This window comes from Miscanthus floridulus, chromosome 7, assembly GCF_019320115.1.
Source record: "Miscanthus floridulus cultivar M001 chromosome 7, ASM1932011v1, whole genome shotgun sequence".
NCBI lineage: Eukaryota > Viridiplantae > Streptophyta > Magnoliopsida > Poales > Poaceae > Miscanthus > Miscanthus floridulus.
In genome coordinates, this window is record NC_089586.1 from 128,720,840 (window position 1) to 128,742,567 (window position 21,728).

The following is a 21,728-nucleotide window of genomic DNA, read 5'->3' on the forward strand; positions in this document are numbered from 1 at the left end:
TAAACAGGGAGGACACGATGCTTAGCTTAGTCTATAGTACAAGACTACATGGCTGAATGATTGCATTGAGGTTACAGGCTTGCTGCAGTGGAGAGGAGAGATAGTTAAGGTGGATTATACACTCCTCCATTAAAAAAACAATTCTAGGATTAAACCAAGCCAATCTTTTTTTAAGTTTGACTGCGATTACAGAAAATGGTATCGACGTCTACATCTCCATATAGGTTTATTATAAAAATATATTTTATAATTAATTTAATAATACTTATTTGGTACCATGAATGTTAGTGTGTTCTATAGATAGAATATAATCAAATTTAAGATGGCTTGACTCCTTACATCTTTTTAGGCAGAGGGGCGTATTAATAATGGAGAGTACCTTGTGTTTGTTGAAGAGTTTGCTGTTGAGCTTAATTAATCACGGGCGTTACTTGGAGAGCTAGTCGTAAGTAGGATTAGCTGCCGAGTGCAGACTGCAGGGAGCTAGCAGTACCACCTGTTGTTCTGATCCCAGTCCGATCCGAGTTGTTCTGATCGATCGCCGTTTTGCAAGTTTCTTAAAGGAGCTGGCGGTGGACCCCCACCACCAATATTCCATAGGTTCAGTTTATAGTTTAATGCCAGGAACGAACTGACGCCAGGTAGCAAGCAAAGCCAAGGCCACCGCGTCAGCAGCAGCCTGTTGGCGCCGGCCAGCCGGCCGGCCGGCCACCTCCTCATTCCCAGCGCGTCGAACGCGGCATGTGCACAGTGAGGCGGACGGCGTCAATGTACAGCCCCCAAACCCAACACTACCCAACTTGCTCCAACTCCCAACTCCTGCAGCTCGCTGTGGCTGGAGTTGGAGACTTGCAACCACCATTGCTGCCTGAAGATCATTCAGAGTGGTTACAGGGCTAGCTACAAGCCTACTACAGGCGTAAAGATTCAATCACCATCACATTCAGCAGGTCAGGTACAACGCGAGACTTTGCTGTAGCTTACCTCTAAGCCAAGCCAAGCTCCAGCCTCCACGTCACATGCTCCACCATCACGTTCACGTGCTCCTGCTTGTGCAAGCACGGAACATCACAGATCAATACTCAGTCAGATCATGTGACGATTCTTTTTCTTGATTTAATTTGGAAACACGAGGCCCTGAACATGCATGGTTCCTTATATGCTTCTTAAACTTGCACACACATTTGAAAGTGCACATGAAACGAAACCTGATGAGTGATGATGGATAAATAAATGGAGAAGAGGCAGTTAATTAATAAAAATTTACCAACGCTAGCTTCTTGTGAATCATGCATGGTTTCCTGCAGTAGCAGATCACAATCACAAAGGAAAGGAAGCTAGCTAAAGCTAAGCTAGAAGGGATCTCCATCTGCTCCGGCCGGCCGTTGGTGTGGAGCATGCCAACCAGCTGTTTGTTCGCATTTACATCCACTTCCATCAGTCCGGTAGCAGCAGAGAGTTCAAGTCCAAGTCCAAGTCAGGTATTCTTATCTATCAGCCAAGCAAAAGGTTTGGTAGCAGTAGCAGTAGCACCCACAGCCACTTGTCCAAGCAACTCAAACTCGTGCAGTCATGCTTCACTTCACTCATTGGATTGGACAAATGGTACTAGTACCATACCATGGACTGCAGGGTTGGGTTACCAGGGGTTTTGGATTGGAGAAACACCACAAGAAAGAAGCTTTTGGAGCCAAGCGGGCTGCATGAGTAAACCAAGAAGCCACGCCTCCAGGCTGCAGCAGCCATTCTGGAATGATTCACAACACGTGGAAACGCCTGTTTTGCAGGTGAGAAGGAACAAAAAGGGCACACCTCGACTCGACGCATCATCAACACGGCGGCCGTCCCGCAGTCCGTCCACCTTTAATTTCTCGCACACCCTGCTGCCTCCTTTACACTTGTCAAGCAGGAGTTGTTCGTGCGTTTCCTTCTAGCTTCAACATTCTCCAGCCCAGTCTCCAGTCTACCAGAAGCGGCTGATGCCAACCTGGACCCTCCAACATATTCCAACACAACTCTGTGTTTTTCCTGTTATTAACACTTCACTTCTCAAACCCATCTTCTTTTTTCCCCAAGGCTGCGGGAAATTCCTGTACTGCATATATATACAAGAAAGGATAAGGGATACAGGCAGATCAGTCAAGTTTATTTGAGGAAACCATGCATTTCAAGCAACCGTTTGCTACAATATCATTCAGAAAATTCCTTGTTCTTGTTTATATTCCAAGGCCAGATTTCTCAACACGCCTAGGAATAAAACAGCACATCAACTGGCCAAAAAATATTACACTACACAGCTCAACTGAACTAATAATCTTACTACAAAAGCTCCCAGCCCAAAGGCCTCAGTCAAGGAATCGGATTTATCCACTGTTCCTCAAAAAAACAGACCCTACATAACCAGCTAAACTTTACCTCCTGGCACCTATTCGTGTATAAGACAAGAACGGCGCGATTGCCTGCATCAGTAACACATATTGTGCTTAGCACTGAACGAGTTTGCCAAGTACTGTGGTATCAAAAGGGTGAAAGTACATAACTACCAAACTTGTACCTGTGGGCCTGTCCCCTCTGTGTGCATCTATGTACACCATCCAGGTAGATATCAGCAAAACTTCTGTTTCACAATGCTTGGAGCACAGTGAAAGGAAGCAATAGTTGTATCAACAGCTTAGCAGCACGAGTTCAGGAGTAGAAGTAAAACCTCAGACAGGAATATAATCATCCATCCTGCATCCTGCATGAATTAAACCAACAACAGACCTATTCAATGCCTTGAGTATTCAAAACAAAGGGGAACTAAGAAAAACTGTGTGGGGAAGATAGCAGGAAAGAAAAAAAGAACAGTTATTATCATCTCACCAATGTCACATCACTGATATGTGACTAGAACATGCTAAAACCAGTAAAGCTTTAGATGACATGTCTATCACTTCATAATGGTTTCTTTCTCAGTGACGTCCCCTACCGATACGATTTGCAAGGCTGTGCCTCCAACAAGCCATGCTGTGAGTTCTGGTTGTTGCTCAAAGTTTTTGAGAGGAAATGTACTTCCCTCTTTTGTCTCAACACCATAGACAAAAGGAAGCCTCATTGTAAGAAAGCTCTCAGGTGGGAGGATAACTCGGCACCCAATACTGAATGATCCTTCTCGATCATGATCAGAGACATTTGATGGCAAACATGACCCCTGATTGGAAGAGAAAGGGAAAAGGCAATAACTCCACTTAGTGACCTTTTCTGTTACATCTAGGTTATGTCTTCCCATAGCTACTCTATGGGGTGAGTAAAGGAAATATATGATTCACGCTGAATATAGATGAGTGCACTTGCCTCAAACTGTACAAGTGGGCAGCTTGCCAACAGGACAGGGAAATCAGGTGTCACCTGCATTAAAGAGAACCTAGACATTAGTAAGAAGGCAAGATTACAGAACAATGTCCCTATGGATACTACAAGAAACATGTCTCAACTTCAACGGTACTATAGGAAACAGGGAGCAACTAAAAATCTATTTTCCTGGTGTAAGATTGTGATGATGATACTTCGTCATATCTAACTATGATAAAAAAAACTTCAGTTAGAACATTATAACTCACAATGAAAATCCGTTGAAGTTGCGACACGGCACCAGCAAACTTTACATCTTGATGTTCCTTCCTTTCTGAGATCTTGCAATGTGGACAGTGCATATATATTGGCAAGTTTCTGTTCATCAGTGAAAATGCTTCTCCGCCATCATCAATTGTAATGCTTGGAAAATAATGCTCCCCCCTTTTGCCATTCTGTGGATCTGAAAGCCAAGGAGAAGGTTGTGAAGTCTCTGCATCAACCCTCAGCTGCAGTGATTGCTGCTGGCTGTTTCTCCCTGATGATTGCAATGGCTTACTGTTTTTCCGTGTACTGTTTATGTCCACTGCAGATGCAATTAAACCAGATGCATTCTGGAGCAACTTTTGTGCATGCTTGCCTTCTGCTTCTTTGTTTAAATGAGGTCTTTGATACTGCAAACAGGAAGGATCAATCTCCTTCATATGTTTCTCTGACAGTAAGAAGCGATGACCATAGGGACACTCATGCTCAAATCCAACATACACAACAAACTGTTGTACCGGCTGATTAGTTTCTCTAGTCTCATCTCCAACCATCACTAGTACTATATTGCTCCCTATCTGTAAAAAGGGTTTCCCATCAGAATTTTCACTACTCTTGTTTCTGCTTGCTTTCGCAGATTCAGTTTCAGCTACAGGCCCTTGGCTGACAGCTGCATGACCTCGGCCATTAGCCTGGTCTCCTATATTCATTTGGCGCTCATCTTTTCGACCACCAGGTTTCGGTGGCCTCATCTGCTGAAGAGCAGGAAACTCGGAATCTTTTGATGTGGTGCCAGCAACAACTTCAGCAAAGGGTTTTTTCATAATAAAATTTGGCAGACCTTTACCAAAATTAATACCTGAGTTGCTCATTGGTTCCATTTCAGGTTGTTTTCCAGAACTTTCGAGCTTTGCAGATTTAATTTGTGCTGTGACTTGGGTTACAGCAGATTTTACTTCACCAGTGACCATTGGGGGAGTCTGAGGGTTCATACCAGATCTTGTGGATGAAGTAACAGTATTAGAACGAATGCCATTTCTCACTTGCCCCTTACCAACAGATATAATCCACCTTAGAAGATACCTCTCCTTGGAGCTAAATCCACTTTGGAGGAGCCCCTTTGTTGGCTTGTAATATCTTGCTCCTCCTAGACGCACCAAGCGCCAAGAAGATACTGAAAATGAACCAGCATCGCTGCCTCTTGGAAGCGCAAGGGTAGGTAGTAGATCATCGCAATTTTGGAAACAACTAAAAGACACATTGGCTGTCTCAAAGTCAAAAGGATCATCTCTAAGGCGACGTGACCGGCCACAGGCACATGCATGGAGGAATACATATCCACTAGAATGTTGCTTCATTGCATCTGATGAAGAGAAATCTCCATGCCTGCGGTGCTTACATGGTCTGCCAGTTAGGCTAACAGCGTCACATTGCTGCCTTCCAGATTCCCATATTGCCCGGCACTCATGTTCTAGCTTCTTTGAGAATACCCTGACTGCTGGTCCTTTAACCATCGAGCCAAAGGACCGCAATGCCTTCTGTAGCTGCACTTCATGCATGCTTGTGGGGTAAAAGGCAGGCAAACCTTTCAGGTAAATCTCCTTAGCAGCCGGAAGCACCCTTTGGCACCATGATGAAGAAAATTTCATGTTCAGCCCATTATTACTTTCCAAGCACGATAATGCGATCTCAATAGCATTAGATCCTGCAGCAGGAAGTTGGTCATTCTTCTCAATAGGACTTGTATCAGTCTTGCTTTCAGACTGACCACTCAGCACATTTCTTCCACTCAACAGTGCAGTTAGAATAGAGGTACTTATGGAAAACCATTTATCAAAAGTAGGGAGATCAGGTGCATTAACTGGTTTCCCAGATGCAGCTGATGCTGCTGCTGCTGCAGCAGCAGCAGCCACCATGCCAACACCAGAAACAGACCCAGCACTTGCATTGCTTGAATATCCCCCTCTCCCTCTCAGCGCATCAGACTGCCGAAATATAAAATCCTTGATCAACTGAAAGTCATCACTGTTTGTTGGGTTGTAGTTGTTTTCCAGTGAAAGAATATCCAATGGCGATTTGGAGCACAAAGAATCTTCAAATAATCCTGCAATGATGTCCAGTGGCTCCCGTTTCTTATTAATGTACCGTTCCAACAGTGCAACAACCCTCGAGGTATCGAGTGAGAACAGGGGTAAATGATGACTCATGTTACTTACACCCCTCAGGCCAATATGCCCTGGCTCCATGCCTGCAAGTACCCTGCACTTCTTGAGCAAGACACGGATCTGTCCCTCCAGGGATGAATGCAGTTTTTTGCCTGAATTACCCTCAGATTTGTTTGCTGCTCGGGCAAGCATAACCACTGAACCAGAACTCTTTGAAGCTAAGCTTTGTTTTGATAATCCATCAGAGGTAGAACCCTGATTTGATGAAGATGCATCACCCATATCATCGGAACTTGCTGCAGCACTTGAAACATCAACCGCATCATCCTCAAAGACAAAGAGCAATGCAGGAATGCATTGGCCTGGCAATACAGAAGGATTTGAACTGGTTCCGGACATAAGTGAGATGGCCGAGGACTGACGACCAGCGTGACCTCCACGGCGTGCTGGAGGGGATATGGAGGAAGCCCTATGGGTTGCTCTTGTTGGGGCGTCAGAGGCAACAGTTTTGGCAGGCATTGCAGCTGCTACCAATGACTTGACAAATGGAGCCAAAGCATGCTTTGAAGATTGCAGCAGTCGGAACTTCTTTAAGGTTTGTGTGTTAAATCTGAAGCCTTCTTGCATAAATATAATTACGTGGCAGACCTAGAATGTCGTAAAGTAAAACCAATCAATAAATCCTTCATTTTGCCACAGAAAACCAAAGAAACAAGACCATATAGTAGTCATTTGGGCAGTCAAAGGCACATGTTATCCTAGAAATATCATTATGAAGCAGTGAACTATAAAGTAACAGGCTGGTAAATCTGATGACAAAGTATAAACTATCTATGGTCAGAGAACCAGACATTAGCCAAGCTTGAACACAGGCAAGCAATACTTTACAAGTTTAGCTCTAAGATGTCAATTCAACAAGATAGTCAATGGCAGTAATCAGAAGCATGTATAGAAAACTATGAAATTTTAAACGAGGCAAAAAGGTGTTTTAAGTGCATCAAATCGTCAATAACTAGCTGACGTGATGCAGTAGAATAGGTGGATCATATACAAACGGACAAATCAGGCAGAGGCTTTGGGGTCAGTTTGGCAGTTCAATTCCCAGGATAGCAGACCTACTCTATGTATTATAATATAATGAGCAAAAGCAGAGTAAGAATCCGAGCTCACAGAGAACATGAAGAGCATCTCCGGGTCCGGGAGGTCGCCGTCGCCGCAGCCTCTTACCGCCGCCTGGAGCGGCGCAGGCGGGGGCGTGAGGTGCAGGAACACCATCCTCCTGCCGGCGTCGCGGTGGTACCTGACGCTCCCGGCGAGGGTGCCAGCTGAGCCGCCGGGGGAGAAGACGTGGGCGTCGAGGATCCGGTCCGCGAGGCGGGCGCTCCCTGCGCCGCCGACGAAGCCGACGGCGACGACCCCGTCGCGGGAGGCGGGCGACGGTGCGGGGCCCGCGGAGGAGGGGGGCGGGGAGGCCGGCGGCGGAGTGCGGGAGAGCACGCGGACGGGCGCGGAGTGGGTCGCCGGAGCAGGAGGCGGCGGCGGCTCCATCGCCGGCGGCGAGGTGCGGGCGGAGGAGGTCGCGCTAGTTTGCCTGGAGCCTATACGTGGAGGGTGGTTTCGTTTGGGGTTAGGGAGGCCTTTCAGAATTCGGAGGGGATGGTGCAGTTGTGGGCCACAAATCTCACATTTGGTCTTGGTTCAGACTGATTTCTGGCCCATCCCACCTTGCTTGTCTAGCGTTTATTCTGCCGATTCTTTTTTACAAAGCATCACAGTCCTGACTATTCTTTGATCTATTTCTTTGTTGAACCATAAAATCCAGTTTTAGTGGGGTTTTATCTAGGTTTCATTTATAATTAATATTGTAACAAATCAGTAGATTTGATGACATAGCAGATTAACTATAAAGACTGATATAGAGAGAGTTTCATAGAGTTCACCTGGATGAAATCCGTTGCTATAGTTACCAACCTAAAAGCTGACATGACAGTCTTGATAACAGCACCCTAAAAGCTCTCTACTGAAATTGGTCTAATGCATGGTGGTTAAATTGTCGACCATTTTTTTTTTTTTGCTAAGCACATTACAAAACCTAGACACTCCTTTCCGTAAAAAAAAAAACTAACCAATTGATCTAACCTACTCATTTGGCTAGGTAGCTAGGATGTGTATTTGGCCATGTTTGGTGTCTCCATCGACCCTGGCTAACAAATCTGTATTCATGGCTCGAGAAAAAACACGACATTGCAGGTAATAAAAATGAAATGTGTGTGGCACCGACACTGCTATGTCTTTAGGCACGCGTGCCGAGGCACCCTCACTGGTGACTGGACTGGACACATGCGGTCGGGCCGGGGCGTCGGCGGTGCGGACTGCGGAGAGGAGAGAAGAGGCCGTCGGTCCGGCCGGGTGTGGCCCGCCCAGATCGACCCGGCCCGTTTTCACCTGAGAATAGATGGAGAGCCCAGTTAAACCGGGCAGGTAAAAAAAAAACTGCAGCCCCTCGTGGTGGTGGGCCTGGCGACCATCTATTTATTTATCCCATCACGTCCATCCATATGCATCCCACGCACACACGGGTGACACAGCACAGCACAGCCAGCAGCAGCAGCTTTCCCTGTCACGCTCACACGCCTGCAGGCCGGCCGCCATTGCCAATCATTGATCGAGCTCGCAGCTCGCTCGTCGGCCGTCGCATTGCGACGCCACCGATGGCCGCCGCCGCGCCTGCCGGGCACCGGCACGCGCTGCTTGGAGCTGGTGCGGCGGCGCCGCCCCTACTGCTGCTGCTTCTCGTAGCAGCAGCAGCAGCAGCAGACGCGCAGCAGCCGCCGTCGCCGGGGTTCTACCCGAGCAAGCGTTACCGTGCGCGCCCCTTCTCCCGTGACTTCCGCGCCCTCTGGGGCGCGCAGCACCAGTCGGTGTCCGGCACCGGCAACGGCGGCGGCGTGACCATCTGGCTGGACTCGACGTCCGGGAGCGGGTTCAAGTCGCGTCGCGCGTTCCGGTCGGGCTACTTCGGCGCGTCCGTGAAGCTGCAGGCCGGGTACACGGCGGGGGTCATCACGGCGTTCTACCTGTCCAACGCGGACGCGCACCCGGGGTTCCACGACGAGGTGGACATGGAGTTCCTGGGCACCACGCCCGGGCGGCCATACACGCTGCAGACCAACGTGTACGTCCTCGGCTCCGGCGACGGCGGGCCAGGAAGGGTCGTCGGAAGGGAGGTCAAGTTCCACCTGGACTGGTTCGACCCCACCGCCGACTTCCACCACTACGCCATCCTCTGGAGCCCCACCCACATCATGTAAGACCTCCTGTCTGTCAATGGCGATGCTGCTTCCTTTGCTGCTGCTACAGATAGGAGTAGATTTTTGCTACTTGTGTGCAATGCCACACAAATGCAACCGGCCGGCCAATCAGCAACAGGGACAGGGACAGTGTGTCACTGTGCCGTACGTACGGCGCCTGCAGGAGGCCGTACCGCTGCTTTTAACTGACGCTTGCTGCACGCCTACCTCTAGCTCCTCACTGTCACTGACAAATGAAGCAGTCCAGTCGTCGTCGCATCGCATCTAATCATTCAGCAGCTGTGCTACGTATGGGTATGCATCACGTACTCACTCATGTCCGTGTACATACATGCAGCTTCTACGTGGACGACGTGCCGATCCGGCGGTACCCGCGGCGGAGCGCGACGGCGGCGGCGACGTTCCCGCGGCGGCCGATGTGGGTGTACGGCTCCATCTGGGACGCCTCGTCCTGGGCCACCGACGACGGCAGGTACAGGGCCGACTACCGGTACAGCCCCTTCGTGGCGCGCTTCTCGGGGCTGCTCCTCCGCGCCTGCTCGCCGCGCGCACCGCCGCGGTGCCGCGCGCCCGGCGACGCGCTCAGCCCGCAGCAGGAGGCGGCCATGCGGTGGGTGCAGCGCAATCACATGGTGTACAACTACTGCCTCGACCCCAAGCGAGACCACAGACTCACCCCCGAGTGCATTCACCACGCAGACGCAGGCGATACATACCCAGTAGCTCATAATGCTACTAGCTCCTAGCTCCTAGCTCCTATATATGTATGTGCTTACATACTAGTAACCATCATCATCATCATATCTACCATAAATCTGTTCTCTAATATTAAAGAGCGGAAATTTTATTTATCCTTTGTCGCTCATAACCATCCGATGTGCATTCGACAGTTTTTTTGTTTTGTTTTGTGGTACGACCTACTATACATTCGGCTTGTTCGCTGATTGGTTTCTAGACTGATTTGGGCTGACTGATGCTGTTTTGTTGTGAGAGAAAAACACTGTTGACTGGCTAGTTTGAACTGGCTGAAACGAACAAACGAACAGGCTGATTGTTGCAGTGCAGACCCTGTAATAAGGCGTCTTGAACGAGGATAGGTGGGAGGAGGACAAACATAACATTGAAGGTTTGTTGGATTAGTCTCTAATCCAAGGAGGCTAGAGGGGATCGAGCGTTTATTTGGTTAGTCTTCGATCCGAGAGGATTGGAAGGGGTTCAGAAAGATTCTGTCCAGTACACATCAAAATCCTCCTCAATCCTCTCTAATCCCGTGGAACGGAGGATAACCAAACAAGTTTTGAGAGGGATTTAGTCCTTATAAGTCAGAATGCCTTTGATCCCCTTCAATCCTCTTAAATTGGAGGCTAACCTGAACAAGGCTTGAGTGGGACATGAGAGATAAGAAGTACAAAATACAGGAGTAAAAATATAACTCACATAAAGTTTAGCTAGTGTCTAAAAAAACATCTACCTAAACTTCGGCTACAACTAAATTTTAGTCCTAGTGAAATCAAATTAAAAGACAGGAGTTGTCCTTGAACTTATTTCGAGTGCCATTCAAATTCCCAAACTACTAAAACACACGTTTACGTCCTCGAACCTGTCTCCGTGTCTCATCTAGGTTCCGCACTTCTGAAATTATTTTTTTATTAGGTCCCTCGGTGTATCATTTAGGTCCCTAAACTTGGCATGGTGTGTCAATTAGCTCCAAATAGATCCAATCTACTCCGCACCATATGATGGCACATACCACAACGGTTGGATCCACACCTCGTTCTTGACCAGGTTAGGAACTTAATGGAAAAGCAATCGTTTGTCTTCCTCTCCTGTCTAAGGAGCACTAGCTTTGGCCTTGTCACCACCACTCCAGATGACGTTGTGGCCTTTGATGTGGAAGATGATGAAGGCATAGTTTGAGGATGGCGCGTTGGTCTCTGTGTGATGCAAAGGAGAGAGAGCATTGAGACAAAGGTGAGAGAGACCAACATATGTGGGCTGGTTGTAGCTTGTTTAGACCTACATGACATACCGTGAGACAAGTTTGAGAACTAAATAAAATGAACTTTTCAGAGTTTTTTAACCAGATAACATCCCAAGACAAATCCTGGTACATGAAAATGTGTTTTAGGAGTTAGCGACTTGAATGACATAATGAGATAAGTCTAAAGATCGCTTGTTCATCTTACTCTTCAAACAAACACTTACTAGATTATTATTAATCTCTCAACATAAGATTTACAGAAGCAAGGTGTCTCTACATGTTCTATATGTTTCAGAAAAAGAAAAGTTGCTCTTGTTATACTAAGGGGGTGTTTGCTTCCCACCTCCTAAATTTTAGTCCCTGTCACATCGACTACAGTAAACATGTGTCGGATATCTATACCCGGGTATCCGAGCCAAATGATTAATGAGCGTCACGTCGGCTCATCCGATGGTTAAGGACGCAATTGCAACCTCGTCCGACTCCGAGGACTAGGTTTCCGCCTCGTCCTACCCCCAAGGGCGGGGCCACGCCTCATCTAGCTCCAAGGACGAGGTTTCCGCCTCGTCCGACCCCAAGGCGTGGGCTTTGACTCCGGGGACGAGGTTTTCGCTTCGTCCGACCCCAAGGCGTGGGTCCCGACTCTGGGGACGAGGTTTTCGCCTCATCCGACCCCAAGGCGTGGGCTTCGACTCGTCCGATCCCACGGGGAGGGCTCCACCTCGTCCGACCCCCGAGGGACGGATTCTGTCTCACCCGGCCCCCAGGGCGAGATTTTTGCCTCGCCCGTTCCCTGGGGTTCGGATTTGCTACCGGACAAAAGCAGTATCCCCAGGGTAGGACCCGAATCGCTTCAACCACTACAGCATGGAGGCACACGCCCGAGAGCATGTCTCGGGCGCGTCCTGATGCGACTGGCGGTCCCATCAGGCCATGCTGAGAGACTCACGTCACCCACTGCGACAATAGGTCGGCACTGTGCTGCCAACTCCCTGCCTGACCACCGTCTAACGTCAGTCAACCAGCATCAGTTGACTGGCACTATACCGCCATCCCTCAGTATGGCTTCTGTCATGGGCCCCTTAACCATTCCGTCCACTCGGATGGGATGGAAGACAAGAACGGCGCACGACGTCCGCACGTATGCTGCAGCGGTCAATAGGACCCCGGTACGACGCCGCTGCCACCACGATCTACAGGGTCAGCGGAACCCACGCGAAGAGGAGGATGGCACATCTCCGGGAGCCTTATTTCTCTTTCTTTTTTCCCTCTTCCCTTCTCTCAGTCTCTGGTATCCCGTTCAGAGGGGGAGATCTATCAACCGATAGATCTAGCAGTAGAAGCATCGAGCAATTGAATCACAGAGACTTGGAAGCTTCTCCCTCTCTCGTCAGTTTATAACCCCTACTACAAATTCAGTGTTGGTAACACGAGCAGCCCGAAACTAGACATAGGGACATTCGGCCCGAACCAGTATAATCCTTGTGTCCTCTTAGCACATCATCCGGGTCAGACGCGCAATAATACAAATTTACTAGTCGGCTGTTCGAAACACCGACAACATGTTGGCACTATTTGAAGTATTAAACATACACTAATTATAAAACTAATTATACAGATTGAGACTAATCTGTGAGATAAATCTTTTAAGTCTAATTAGTCCATGATTGGATAATATGGTGCTACAGTGAACATATGCTAATGATGGATTAATTAGCCTTAATAGATTCGTCTCACGAATTAATTATGGCTTCTGTAACAATAGATATGATATCTGACGTGACATTTCCTAAACTTTAATCTGTGATCCAAGGCCTTTTTTAGATTGAGGTTAGGAATCAGTATTTGGCACTGTAGCACTTTCGTTTGTATTTGATAATTATTGTCCAATCATGACCTAACTAGGCTCAAAAGATTCGTCTCGTAATTTACAATCAAACTATGTAATTAGTTATTTTTTTATCTACATTTAATACTCCATGCATGTGTCTAAAGATTTGATGTGACGGAGAGAGAACGAAAAAACTTGCAATCTAAACAAGGCCCAAATACCCCTGTGGATGACAATGAAATTTTGTGCACGGGGCCGTGGGTAATGCATGGCTATAGCTAGCTAGCTTGTCATTCGTGTCTGTAAATATCTTTTTGCACATAAATCTGTGTGTGTGTCATGCGTGCGATGATTGCGTTTCTTTCAAGTGAAAACAGTGAGAGTTTGGATGAAGATAGAATTTGTCTTGATGTCGTGTGCCACACTCTTGGTCTTGGGCATTGCCTCTCCGGCTCTCCCTCAGCTGGGATTGGGGTTCCGTGACTGTCAGGAACCAGCCGATGACAAGCGAAACCTGTATAGATGCACACATACTGCATAGCTTTGTTCAGCAGAACTCCACCTCCAGGAAACCTGTGTGAATCATCTCGTTTGTAATTTAGATTAAAAAAACATAATATTTAAACCACTTCAATTGAACCAAAGTAAACATGCATATATCTCGGAGTTGTAGCTGCGCCATGAAGACTTTTTTTTATGTATGAGACCTTCAGTGCGCAATAATACGATCAGAAATTTGGTCAAGTCATCACTATAATCTTAAAAAAAATTGTCAACGTGATTTCGTTTTAACTGACAGCGATTCACCTCTTTTATCGCAAGTGTCAATTTGGTCATCTCACGAAACACATATGCATCTACCAGGCTTGATCGTCGGTGACATAAAAATTAGCAAAATATATGTGGTCTCTCTAATCACATATATTTTGCAATGTATTTACTTGTATATAACAAAAGTTATGGCGAACTGATCATAGATCAGTTGGTTAGGTTCCTTGTGGTGGAACCTGCCTATCCGGGTTTAAGTCATCGACTTGACACATGTGCTCGTATTTTGCTGGATTTATTCTAGGATTTAGCGGGTGGTGACTTCGTGAATCTCAAGATCTGTCGGCTCAGTCATTTAAAGATGCTCATAACTATATAATTCTTAAAAAAGAGTTATTCATTTAAAAAAGTTAAAATAATTTGTAATTTAAAACAGAGACCAGTAGGTATCACCTGTGAGTTGATCGAACGACGACGATGCGACCTGATTTAATTTGGAGGACGAGCTGATCCATTCATCTCTTTTTATTATTTTATTATATTAAGAGGAAAACTTACTGGTCTGTCCGGTGTATATCTAAACATGGATTAATTTGTAGGCAGTAATAAGCCAGCTGCCGCCACCGACATTTCACGTGTGGACAGACAGACATGCATTCTCATTTATTCTAGTCAACTTCATGTAATTGAGCGGTAGATTATTAGTAGTAGCATGTAAGACTTTATAAATTTGATCAAGTTCATAGAGAGTAATATCAACATTTATAATTTTAAATCGGTTTATTTACTATAAAAATACTCTTATTTTATTTATAGTTGATCTAGTGATATTTACTCGGCGTCATAAATATTAGTAATTTTTTGTATCTATAAATATGATCAAATTTAAATTTGTTTGACTTCATGATAAGTGAGTATTGCATTTTTTTACAACAAGAATAAAAAATGTTATAGTTACGGAGGGAAATGGGGAATAAGATGCCAAGGATGGAACTGCGCGCGTACGAGTGAATTTAATGGAGGCCTTATTGATTGCTGCAACTAGTCCACCGGCTGCTGCTGCCAACGACCAATTTTATTTAGTTTTTTTTTTCACAGTGCCATCATCGATCGGAGATTACCCATGCCACGATGGCACGATGCATGCATAAGCAAAAATATCTACTTCCACTGTCCTATTGCATACAATATTTATAGTTTTCTACTAAGGCAATCTATTTTTGTAAACGAATCACGTAGAAGATCTGCCTGACTATATTAAAAAGAAGATCAACCCAGATTGGAAAACAACAAACGACATCAACATGGAAAAAACAACTCAGGCTGGTTGGATTAGGACATCAACACGCGCCGAACTCAAACTCAAAGAGAAAAACAACTCTAAGCGGTCGAATTGGAACATCGACATGACCTCAACACAGTCGCACACTGTATCGCCTCGAAACCACAGCCGGTAGCTACATTGCATCGCCATCCTCCGGCCGACGAAGGCGTCAAAACAGAACGCCGTCATCACCACTTGCGTCGTCGTTGCTGACGAAGTCCCACACCGAGATAGCCCGCTGTGAAGCAGAGCTAGTCGTCGTAGGCCGCCGCAGGCCGTGTAGCCTTCCCACAATCGAATCCACTTGCGCCGCCTCTCAAGACGTTGTCCCACGTTGGACTAGCCACTGCCAAGCAGGACTAGCCGCCGTAGTCCGCTGCAAGCTGCAACTCAAGCATGAGCAGCTGCCTTTGGCACTCACCAAGCTGACCCCGACCATTGAAATCCACGAGCGAACCCTGTCGCTTCTAGCAACCTAGCTGCCTCAACGAAGGTGAAGTGTCACACACCAATTCGAGCAACCATTAGTGCGCCTCCTTGCACCGAAACGATCGCCGCTGAGCGGGACCGCCCGCCACCACCCCACGCAGGTCACCTTGGCAACACAAATCTGCTAGCCACCACCTCCCACGTCACCCTCCTCGTCAATTCCGTGGGCACCACCCACGTCGGCCTCCTCGCCATCTTCGTGGGCGCCATGGCGCACAGTCCCGCCAGACCGTCGCCCTCCACTAGCAAATAGATGTGAAGCCCTCCATTCGTTGTGTCAATGCACTCGTCATGGCTGCCTTATACCATCGTGGACACCGAAACTCGAATCCTCATCTAGGCCTTCACCTTCCTCGCCATGGATCCGACCACTGCCACGGACACGCCGTGCAAGGATGAGGGTCTTTCGATAGACGCTTCCAAGGAAGTAAAAGGCGCCCGAAGGCGTCGTCGTCATCGGCCCGAAGAACGGGCAAAGCTTTCGCCATGGCTTCTCAACCATTGCACGACAGTGGCCGGCCCAAACTCGCTACGCCATCCTTCCTCGCTGAGGCCATGACCATGGCCGCCTGCCCTAGGCCGTAGGTAGCAACGTAGGACGCTTTCGATGTCATTGTTGAACTGAGAGGCTAGTGTAGTCTGCTCGACCATCGCCCGCCTCGCCACAATGGCGCCGTAGACGTGAAATAATGAGCAGGCCATCACCGTCCACGCCACCACGGTGCCAACGCCACACAATCAACGCAGCCGCCCACCACCACCATGTTTGATGGCGTCTGGCCGGCACCTCCCTTCCCCCGCACTGTCGCCTTCATGCTCACTGTACCGACGTAACCGAGCCAACACATCGCCGTCGCTGGTGTTAGTTGTCGCCGTCGGCCTCCGTCCCCATCACCGGCGCCGCACACTATCGCCACCTTGAGAGCACCAGATCCACCCCAGGGGAGGCCGGATCCGGCTACCAAGGCACCGGAGCCGCTGCCGCTGTCGCCGTGCCTGTCGAAGTCACCGGCGAGGTCCACGACGGTGAGCAGCAGCCTCACCCATGCAGATACTGCTCCTCCGCCACGCCTCCGCGTGCTCGCCGCTCCTCAGCGCGTAGGTACCGCGCCATGGCCGCCGCCAATGAGAACTTCGCCCCGCATGGAAGACCGCACATGCCTGGGCAAAAGGCCTCGCCGCCACCATCCCAGGGGGCCGCGCGGGCATTCCGGCAGCCACCTCTAGCAGCGGCGAGGGGGAAGGGAGGGGACGGAGAGCTGGCGGCAGAGCTCGGGTGGTTGCCGCCCGAGTCACCTGTGCGGGGGGCGACGCGGGGGCTAACGCGTTTAGATTGGTGTCAATCTATTTTTAACTTTAATCAAGTATATATTATATCACTTAATATACGAGAAAAATATTAATATTTGTAAGACAATTAATATACTTCCACTGCCCGCCCGCGCTTGCTCCATGTGCCCCGCCCGCTCGCCTCGAGCGCCCCTCGCCACTCCTGCGTGTGCCATTGCTCGCTTCCGCAAGCGTGGATTCGCTCCGACCGCGCGTGCCCCACCCGTCGTTGTCGTCTCGCTGGGCCGCCTCCACCGCGTCAGTTCGACGCGCGCCGCCCGCCCATGTTGCACTGAAAAGCGTATGTCGTAAACATATGTGTCAAGTGTTTCACAGATACTTCCTCCATCCCAAATTATAAGATGTTTGACTTTTTTGACACCAAGTTTGACCACTCGTTTTATTTAAATTTTTTTGCAAAATATCACTTCTTTTGTCATGGCTTGCTTTATTAATAAAAGTTATTCAGGAATGACTTAAATTTGACTATGTCTGCATAATTTTTTTTGAATAAGACGAGTGGTCAAACTTGGGGTCAAAAAAGTCAAACGTCTTATAATTTAGAACGGAGAAAGTATGTTGCAAGTGTTTCATATGGATGTTGCAACAATAATAATAATAAGGCATGGACGTCCGTCCCGTACAGACGGACCGCTCTGCGTGCCATGCCCGCATCGACACGCCGTTGCTCGCTCCCACCCGCCCGCGCCTGCCTGCCTGCGCCATTGCTCGCTCCTACCCACGTGGATTCGCCTCGGCCGTCGCACGCCCCACCTATCGCGACCGTCTCGCAAGGCCGCCTCCATCGCGTCAGTTCTTTGCGCTACCCACCCATGTTGCACTGAAAGCGTATGTTCCAAACGTATGTCAAGTGCTCCAGATGTTTCAGAGATATGTTGCAAGCGTTTCATATGAATGTTGCAAGGGTAGATATGGACGTTGCACATATTGCAATGGCTACGCACGTATGTTTCGAAAGTTTGCTCAAAATGTTTCTATGAGTTTCATATTACGTTGCAAGTGGTTTATTTACATGTTGCATATGTTGCAAATGTATATTTCAAATTTCTCATCTGTTTCAGACTTATGTTGCAATTATTTTATCTGAATATTGCAAAAGTAGATCTCGATGTAGATGTGGAGGAAGCCAAGCCCTCGTGGTCCAACTGCTGCGGCTCCCCTGGTGTGGCGAAGATGGAGATCGCAGACATGGGAGCGGTGGGGACGGGATGTGGAGTGAGATGGGCGCATGCACGACACATTGGGCGGGATGGGACGTGGGCGAGGGAGCGGTGTGCGTCGGACACGGGTGCGGGAGCTCCGTCGGAAGGACGTTGCCTCTGGAGCGGGATGAACACGAGGTGAAGGGAGCTGCGTGCTTGGGTGCCAGCGCGGGAGCGGCATCCGGACTGATGCCGGGCGCTGGTCGCTCCGGTTTGACATGTATTGCTGCTACGCGCTTTCGTCGTTCATTATTTCCGTCCTGTTCGTTTGGGCTTGTTTGACTTATAAGTCATGGCTGAAGATACTGTTGGCTGATTTGATATGAGAAAAAATACTATTCATTGACCGATAAACTATAACTTATAAGCCAAACACGATCCAACGAACCGGCTGTTCGTCCTTTCACTCATCCAAATATGTCCGGTAGGTCCGGCAACCAAAGCCAGAAATAAAAAGCTGGTTGTTCCTAAGGGGTGCTTCGTTCGGCACCGACACTGGCGCACAACCCACACGAGAATTGTTATCGACCTGTCCTTTGGTTAACTACACACGCGAGAGGGCTAGTCCGAACTCTGGAGTGAATCTCACACTTAGGCACATGCTATTCTAGCTTAATCATTACTCTTTTATTTTTGCGAGGAAGCTCTCCGTTCTAAATTTTCAGTCGTTTTAGTTTTCTTGTATATACAAAATGTTTACTATATATTTAGATATAAAGTATGTCTAAATATATAGTAAAAAATATTTTTTAAAAAATAAAAATTCTTATAATTTAGAATTGAGGAAGTAGTACATTAATGGTTTCAAATGGTGCTCCGTTCCATAAAACTAAGAATGACGTCGGTGTTACTAGCCGCATAAGCCTGTGTTTAGTTGGTGAAAAGTTGAAAATTTGGCCACGGTAGCACTTTCATTTTTATTTGGCAATTAGTGTTCAATCATGGACTAATTAGGTTCAAAACGTTCGTCTCGCAATTTCCAACCAAACTGTGCAATTAGTTTTTTTCGTCTACATTTAATGCTCCATGCACGTATCGCAATATTCGATGTGATGGGTATTGTAGCATTTTTTGGAAAAACTTTTCGTGAACTAAACAAGGACTAATTGTATTAATCCAGATATTGTGGAAACCCGTCTTCTTCATAGTTGCTCGTTGCATTCTACCCGGTCGAATGCCTTAGTTGTGTCTAGCTTGAGAGCATTCCCGCCTCTCTTCTAAAACAACATATACACTCATACATCCACTCTGTTCGCTTGAGCTATTTTTCAACCATGGGACTGTATTTTTTTCTTATAGTATTTCAGCGTAAGCGAACAGGTGATCCGATTAGCCGCCCAGGAACCAAGGCCAACTGTTCTTCAAAGATTATTGCACACAACGCCTTGAGCCTATTTGCCACGAGCTCGAGACCTCCGATGCAATCCTGTAGATCACATTGCGCAAACTGAATGGTTTGAACTGTCCTTAATCTTGTGGCTTTGCAGTGTTCGGGGTGAGTGCTGGGTCATCTTCCCCCCACGAAGTATTCGTACTCGAAGAACAAGAGCAGCCCACGAAGATCCCAAGTTTCTCTCTCTCTCTACTCAGAGAGTCAGACGAGAGGAGAAAGAAGCCCAAAAGGCCTTTCCCGGCCTCAATGACCTCAGTCTAACTGGGCCGTGCCTTGCATTCCCTGGTCTGTAGTGTGGACGACTTGGTGGGGCCCGTATCCCCATGGTCGTCTCCTTCGTCCCTCCTCTCCTCTCCTCTCCGGTCTTTGTCCCCGATCGCATTCTCATCGCACCGCACGAGCTCCGGATCGGCGACCACCGCGCCCCGACGACTACGACGAGGAGGAGCTAGGAGACGAATCAGTGCAAGCAGCGGGGTCAAAGACAAGGAGGCCGATCCATCCTCCAGCTTCCGATCCGACGATATGGTGAGGCGCTCAGTTCTCCCTCTCCCCTCCCCTCCCCTCCCTGCAGATCCCGGTGCTATACTAACGTCGTGGTGGATGTGCTTGGCCAGGTCTGCGTCGCGTGCCTGCTGCCGCTCTTCCTGATCCCGGTGGTCAACGCCCTCCCTTACCTCATCGACCTCATCATCGTACGGATCCTCCCCTTTTCCCGGTTTCTGTAAGATCCAGGCATCCAGCCACCCGCATAGTCCGTGGTGGTGGTTGGGGTTCTATCGATTCAGCGGTCCTGGGGGATCTTGGAGCTCGTTTGTCTACTAGACTGCTGCCCTGATGGTTTTGTCTAGGACTCGTGGATTCGTTGGAGCAGGAAACCGGAGCTCACCGTTCCTATAGAACTATAGAGAAGACCTAGCTGCCGGTTATAGATTGTGATTCGTATGAGCCAGCTACGAACGGAGCTGTTTTCTTTTCTATGATGACAATTCCTTATCAGCAAATTGTACCCATCCAGATTTCCCCATCAAATTCGCATAGCAATAACATCATCCAATAAATTGATAAGCAATATGCATTTTGAATTATGAATTCTTGTGCCCAGCAGCTTCCTGAGCCTAGATTGTTGATTCTAGATATGAGCTTCTTGTGCAGTAAATTCAGCTTCTAGATGCATGTGAACATACCTCCTCTAGATTAGCGATATGCCTCCTTTTGATTAGTGATAACACTACAGATGTAAGAATGTAAGATTTGAGAATAAACCAATTCCTGACACTGTAATGGATAAAGGAAATCATAATTTCAATTTAGTCAGGCCGCATGGAAGATATCGGATTGTTGATTTTTTTTTTGGAGTAATATGCACCTTCTACAACAAAGTGGTTCAGTCATGTTGGTTGGGTCTAGCCATGCATTCATGCCTCTGTTTGTCTAGGCCTTGTGTTATTAGCTGGAACACTAAATCATTGATTCTCTAGGGAAGATCTGCCTGTCAATTACAAAGATTCTTGTATGTGATTTGGAAGAGCCAGCTAGGGGCCGAAGCTGGTTTATTTTCATTAACGGTTTTGTTAGGTTTTCTAGGATTATGTTGGTCAGTTGCTTACTAAAAATTCTGTCAGAACCATACATCTGATCTGTGAACAAAAAACAATAGTGGTGCGCTTTCTAACTGCACATAGCCTTGTAGGTTTACATGTGCATTTGGTCACACCAAATGAAGAGGGTCTCTGTTTCATTTCTAGTTTCTAATAAAATTCTGTTGCCTACATTATGGAATTTGATTTGTATATTGGACGGTTTCCAGAGCAAGGTGTATCGGCTATTTGGATGGGAGTACCGGAGACCTGAAAGAGTCCCACCTGCTTGTCCTTACAAGCCTGCAGCTCATAAGAACGATGAGGTACGCCTACATGTTCATCCTACTTTTTGTGCCCTTATATGCTCATGCTACAGTGCATCTCCAATTGCTTATTGTACTCCGCCTTTACAGGGTGCGAGTGAATCAAAACCCTTAGTCAATCCACATGGTGCTGCGGCAGAAGATAAGAAAGAGGAATAATTCATGTATTGAATCCTGCTCGTGTCAGCAGGCGCTTAAAATGGAGATCACTGCTCTATATGCGAACATATCGTAACTAAGAAATAATTGTTGTGATTGATGAATATGTATTTGGATTGACGGGTTGATGATTGTATGTACTTGTGATGCCACTCCAGATCCTTACCAGTTGCGTGACTAATCACTGCTGAAATAGAGTCGAATTCGCAGTTGCAAATAGCTGAACTGAATTTTGTTGTCAAAATCTTTTAGAAT

General features: G+C 47.6%; 3 protein-coding genes across 3 annotated transcripts; 2 read left to right on the forward strand and 1 right to left on the reverse strand.

The window, feature by feature from the left end:
- Positions 1-936: 936 nt before the first annotated feature.
- On the reverse strand, positions 937-7,384 carry LOC136467929 (uncharacterized). Its single transcript, XM_066466744.1, has 7 exons — positions 6,930-7,384; positions 3,600-6,407; positions 3,334-3,387; positions 2,863-3,190; positions 2,555-2,737; positions 1,813-2,459; positions 937-1,046 (listed from the first exon to the last, which is right to left on the reverse strand). The coding sequence occupies exons 1-4, from the start codon at positions 7,305-7,307 to the stop codon at positions 2,930-2,932; spliced, it is 3,501 nt and encodes a 1,166-aa protein (XP_066322841.1). The 5' UTR covers positions 7,308-7,384; the 3' UTR covers positions 937-1,046; positions 1,813-2,459; positions 2,555-2,737; positions 2,863-2,929.
- Positions 7,385-8,337: 953 nt separating this feature from the next.
- Positions 8,338-9,982, forward strand: LOC136467930 (xyloglucan endotransglucosylase/hydrolase protein 31-like). Its single transcript, XM_066466745.1, has 2 exons — positions 8,338-9,066; positions 9,408-9,982. The coding sequence occupies exons 1-2, from the start codon at positions 8,471-8,473 to the stop codon at positions 9,814-9,816; spliced, it is 1,005 nt and encodes a 334-aa protein (XP_066322842.1). The 5' UTR covers positions 8,338-8,470; the 3' UTR covers positions 9,817-9,982.
- A 9,749-nt stretch (positions 9,983-19,731) lies between these two features.
- On the forward strand, positions 19,732-21,625 carry LOC136464745 (uncharacterized). Its single transcript, XM_066463697.1, has 4 exons — positions 19,732-19,936; positions 20,026-20,103; positions 21,219-21,314; positions 21,405-21,625. Exons 1-4 carry the CDS (start codon positions 19,934-19,936, stop codon positions 21,471-21,473), a joined length of 246 nt encoding a protein of 81 aa, XP_066319794.1. The 5' UTR covers positions 19,732-19,933; the 3' UTR covers positions 21,474-21,625.
- The last annotated feature ends 103 nt before the right edge of the window (positions 21,626-21,728 follow it).

Bases quoted from the DNA above. Each gene is read 5' to 3' on its own strand.
- LOC136467929 (XM_066466744.1), bottom strand. From the start codon at position 7,307: ATGGAGCCGCCGCCGCCTCCTGCTCCGGCGACCCACTCCGCGCCCGTC. The intron at 6,408-6,929 runs GTGAGCTCGGAT...ACGACATTCTAG, and splicing joins AGATGCTCTTCATGTTCTCT to GTCTGCCACGTAATTATATT. The intron at 3,191-3,333 runs GCAAGTGCACTC...TCTTCCAATCAG, and splicing joins GCCCACTTGTACAGTTTGAG to GGGTCATGTTTGCCATCAAA.
- LOC136467930 (XM_066466745.1), top strand. From the start codon at position 8,471: ATGGCCGCCGCCGCGCCTGCCGGGCACCGGCACGCGCTGCTTGGAGCT. The intron at 9,067-9,407 runs GTAAGACCTCCT...ACATACATGCAG, and splicing joins TGGAGCCCCACCCACATCAT to CTTCTACGTGGACGACGTGC.
- LOC136464745 (XM_066463697.1), top strand. The intron at 20,104-21,218 runs GTACGGATCCTC...GACGGTTTCCAG, and splicing joins ACCTCATCGACCTCATCATC to AGCAAGGTGTATCGGCTATT. The intron at 21,315-21,404 runs GTACGCCTACAT...CCGCCTTTACAG, and splicing joins CAGCTCATAAGAACGATGAG to GGTGCGAGTGAATCAAAACC.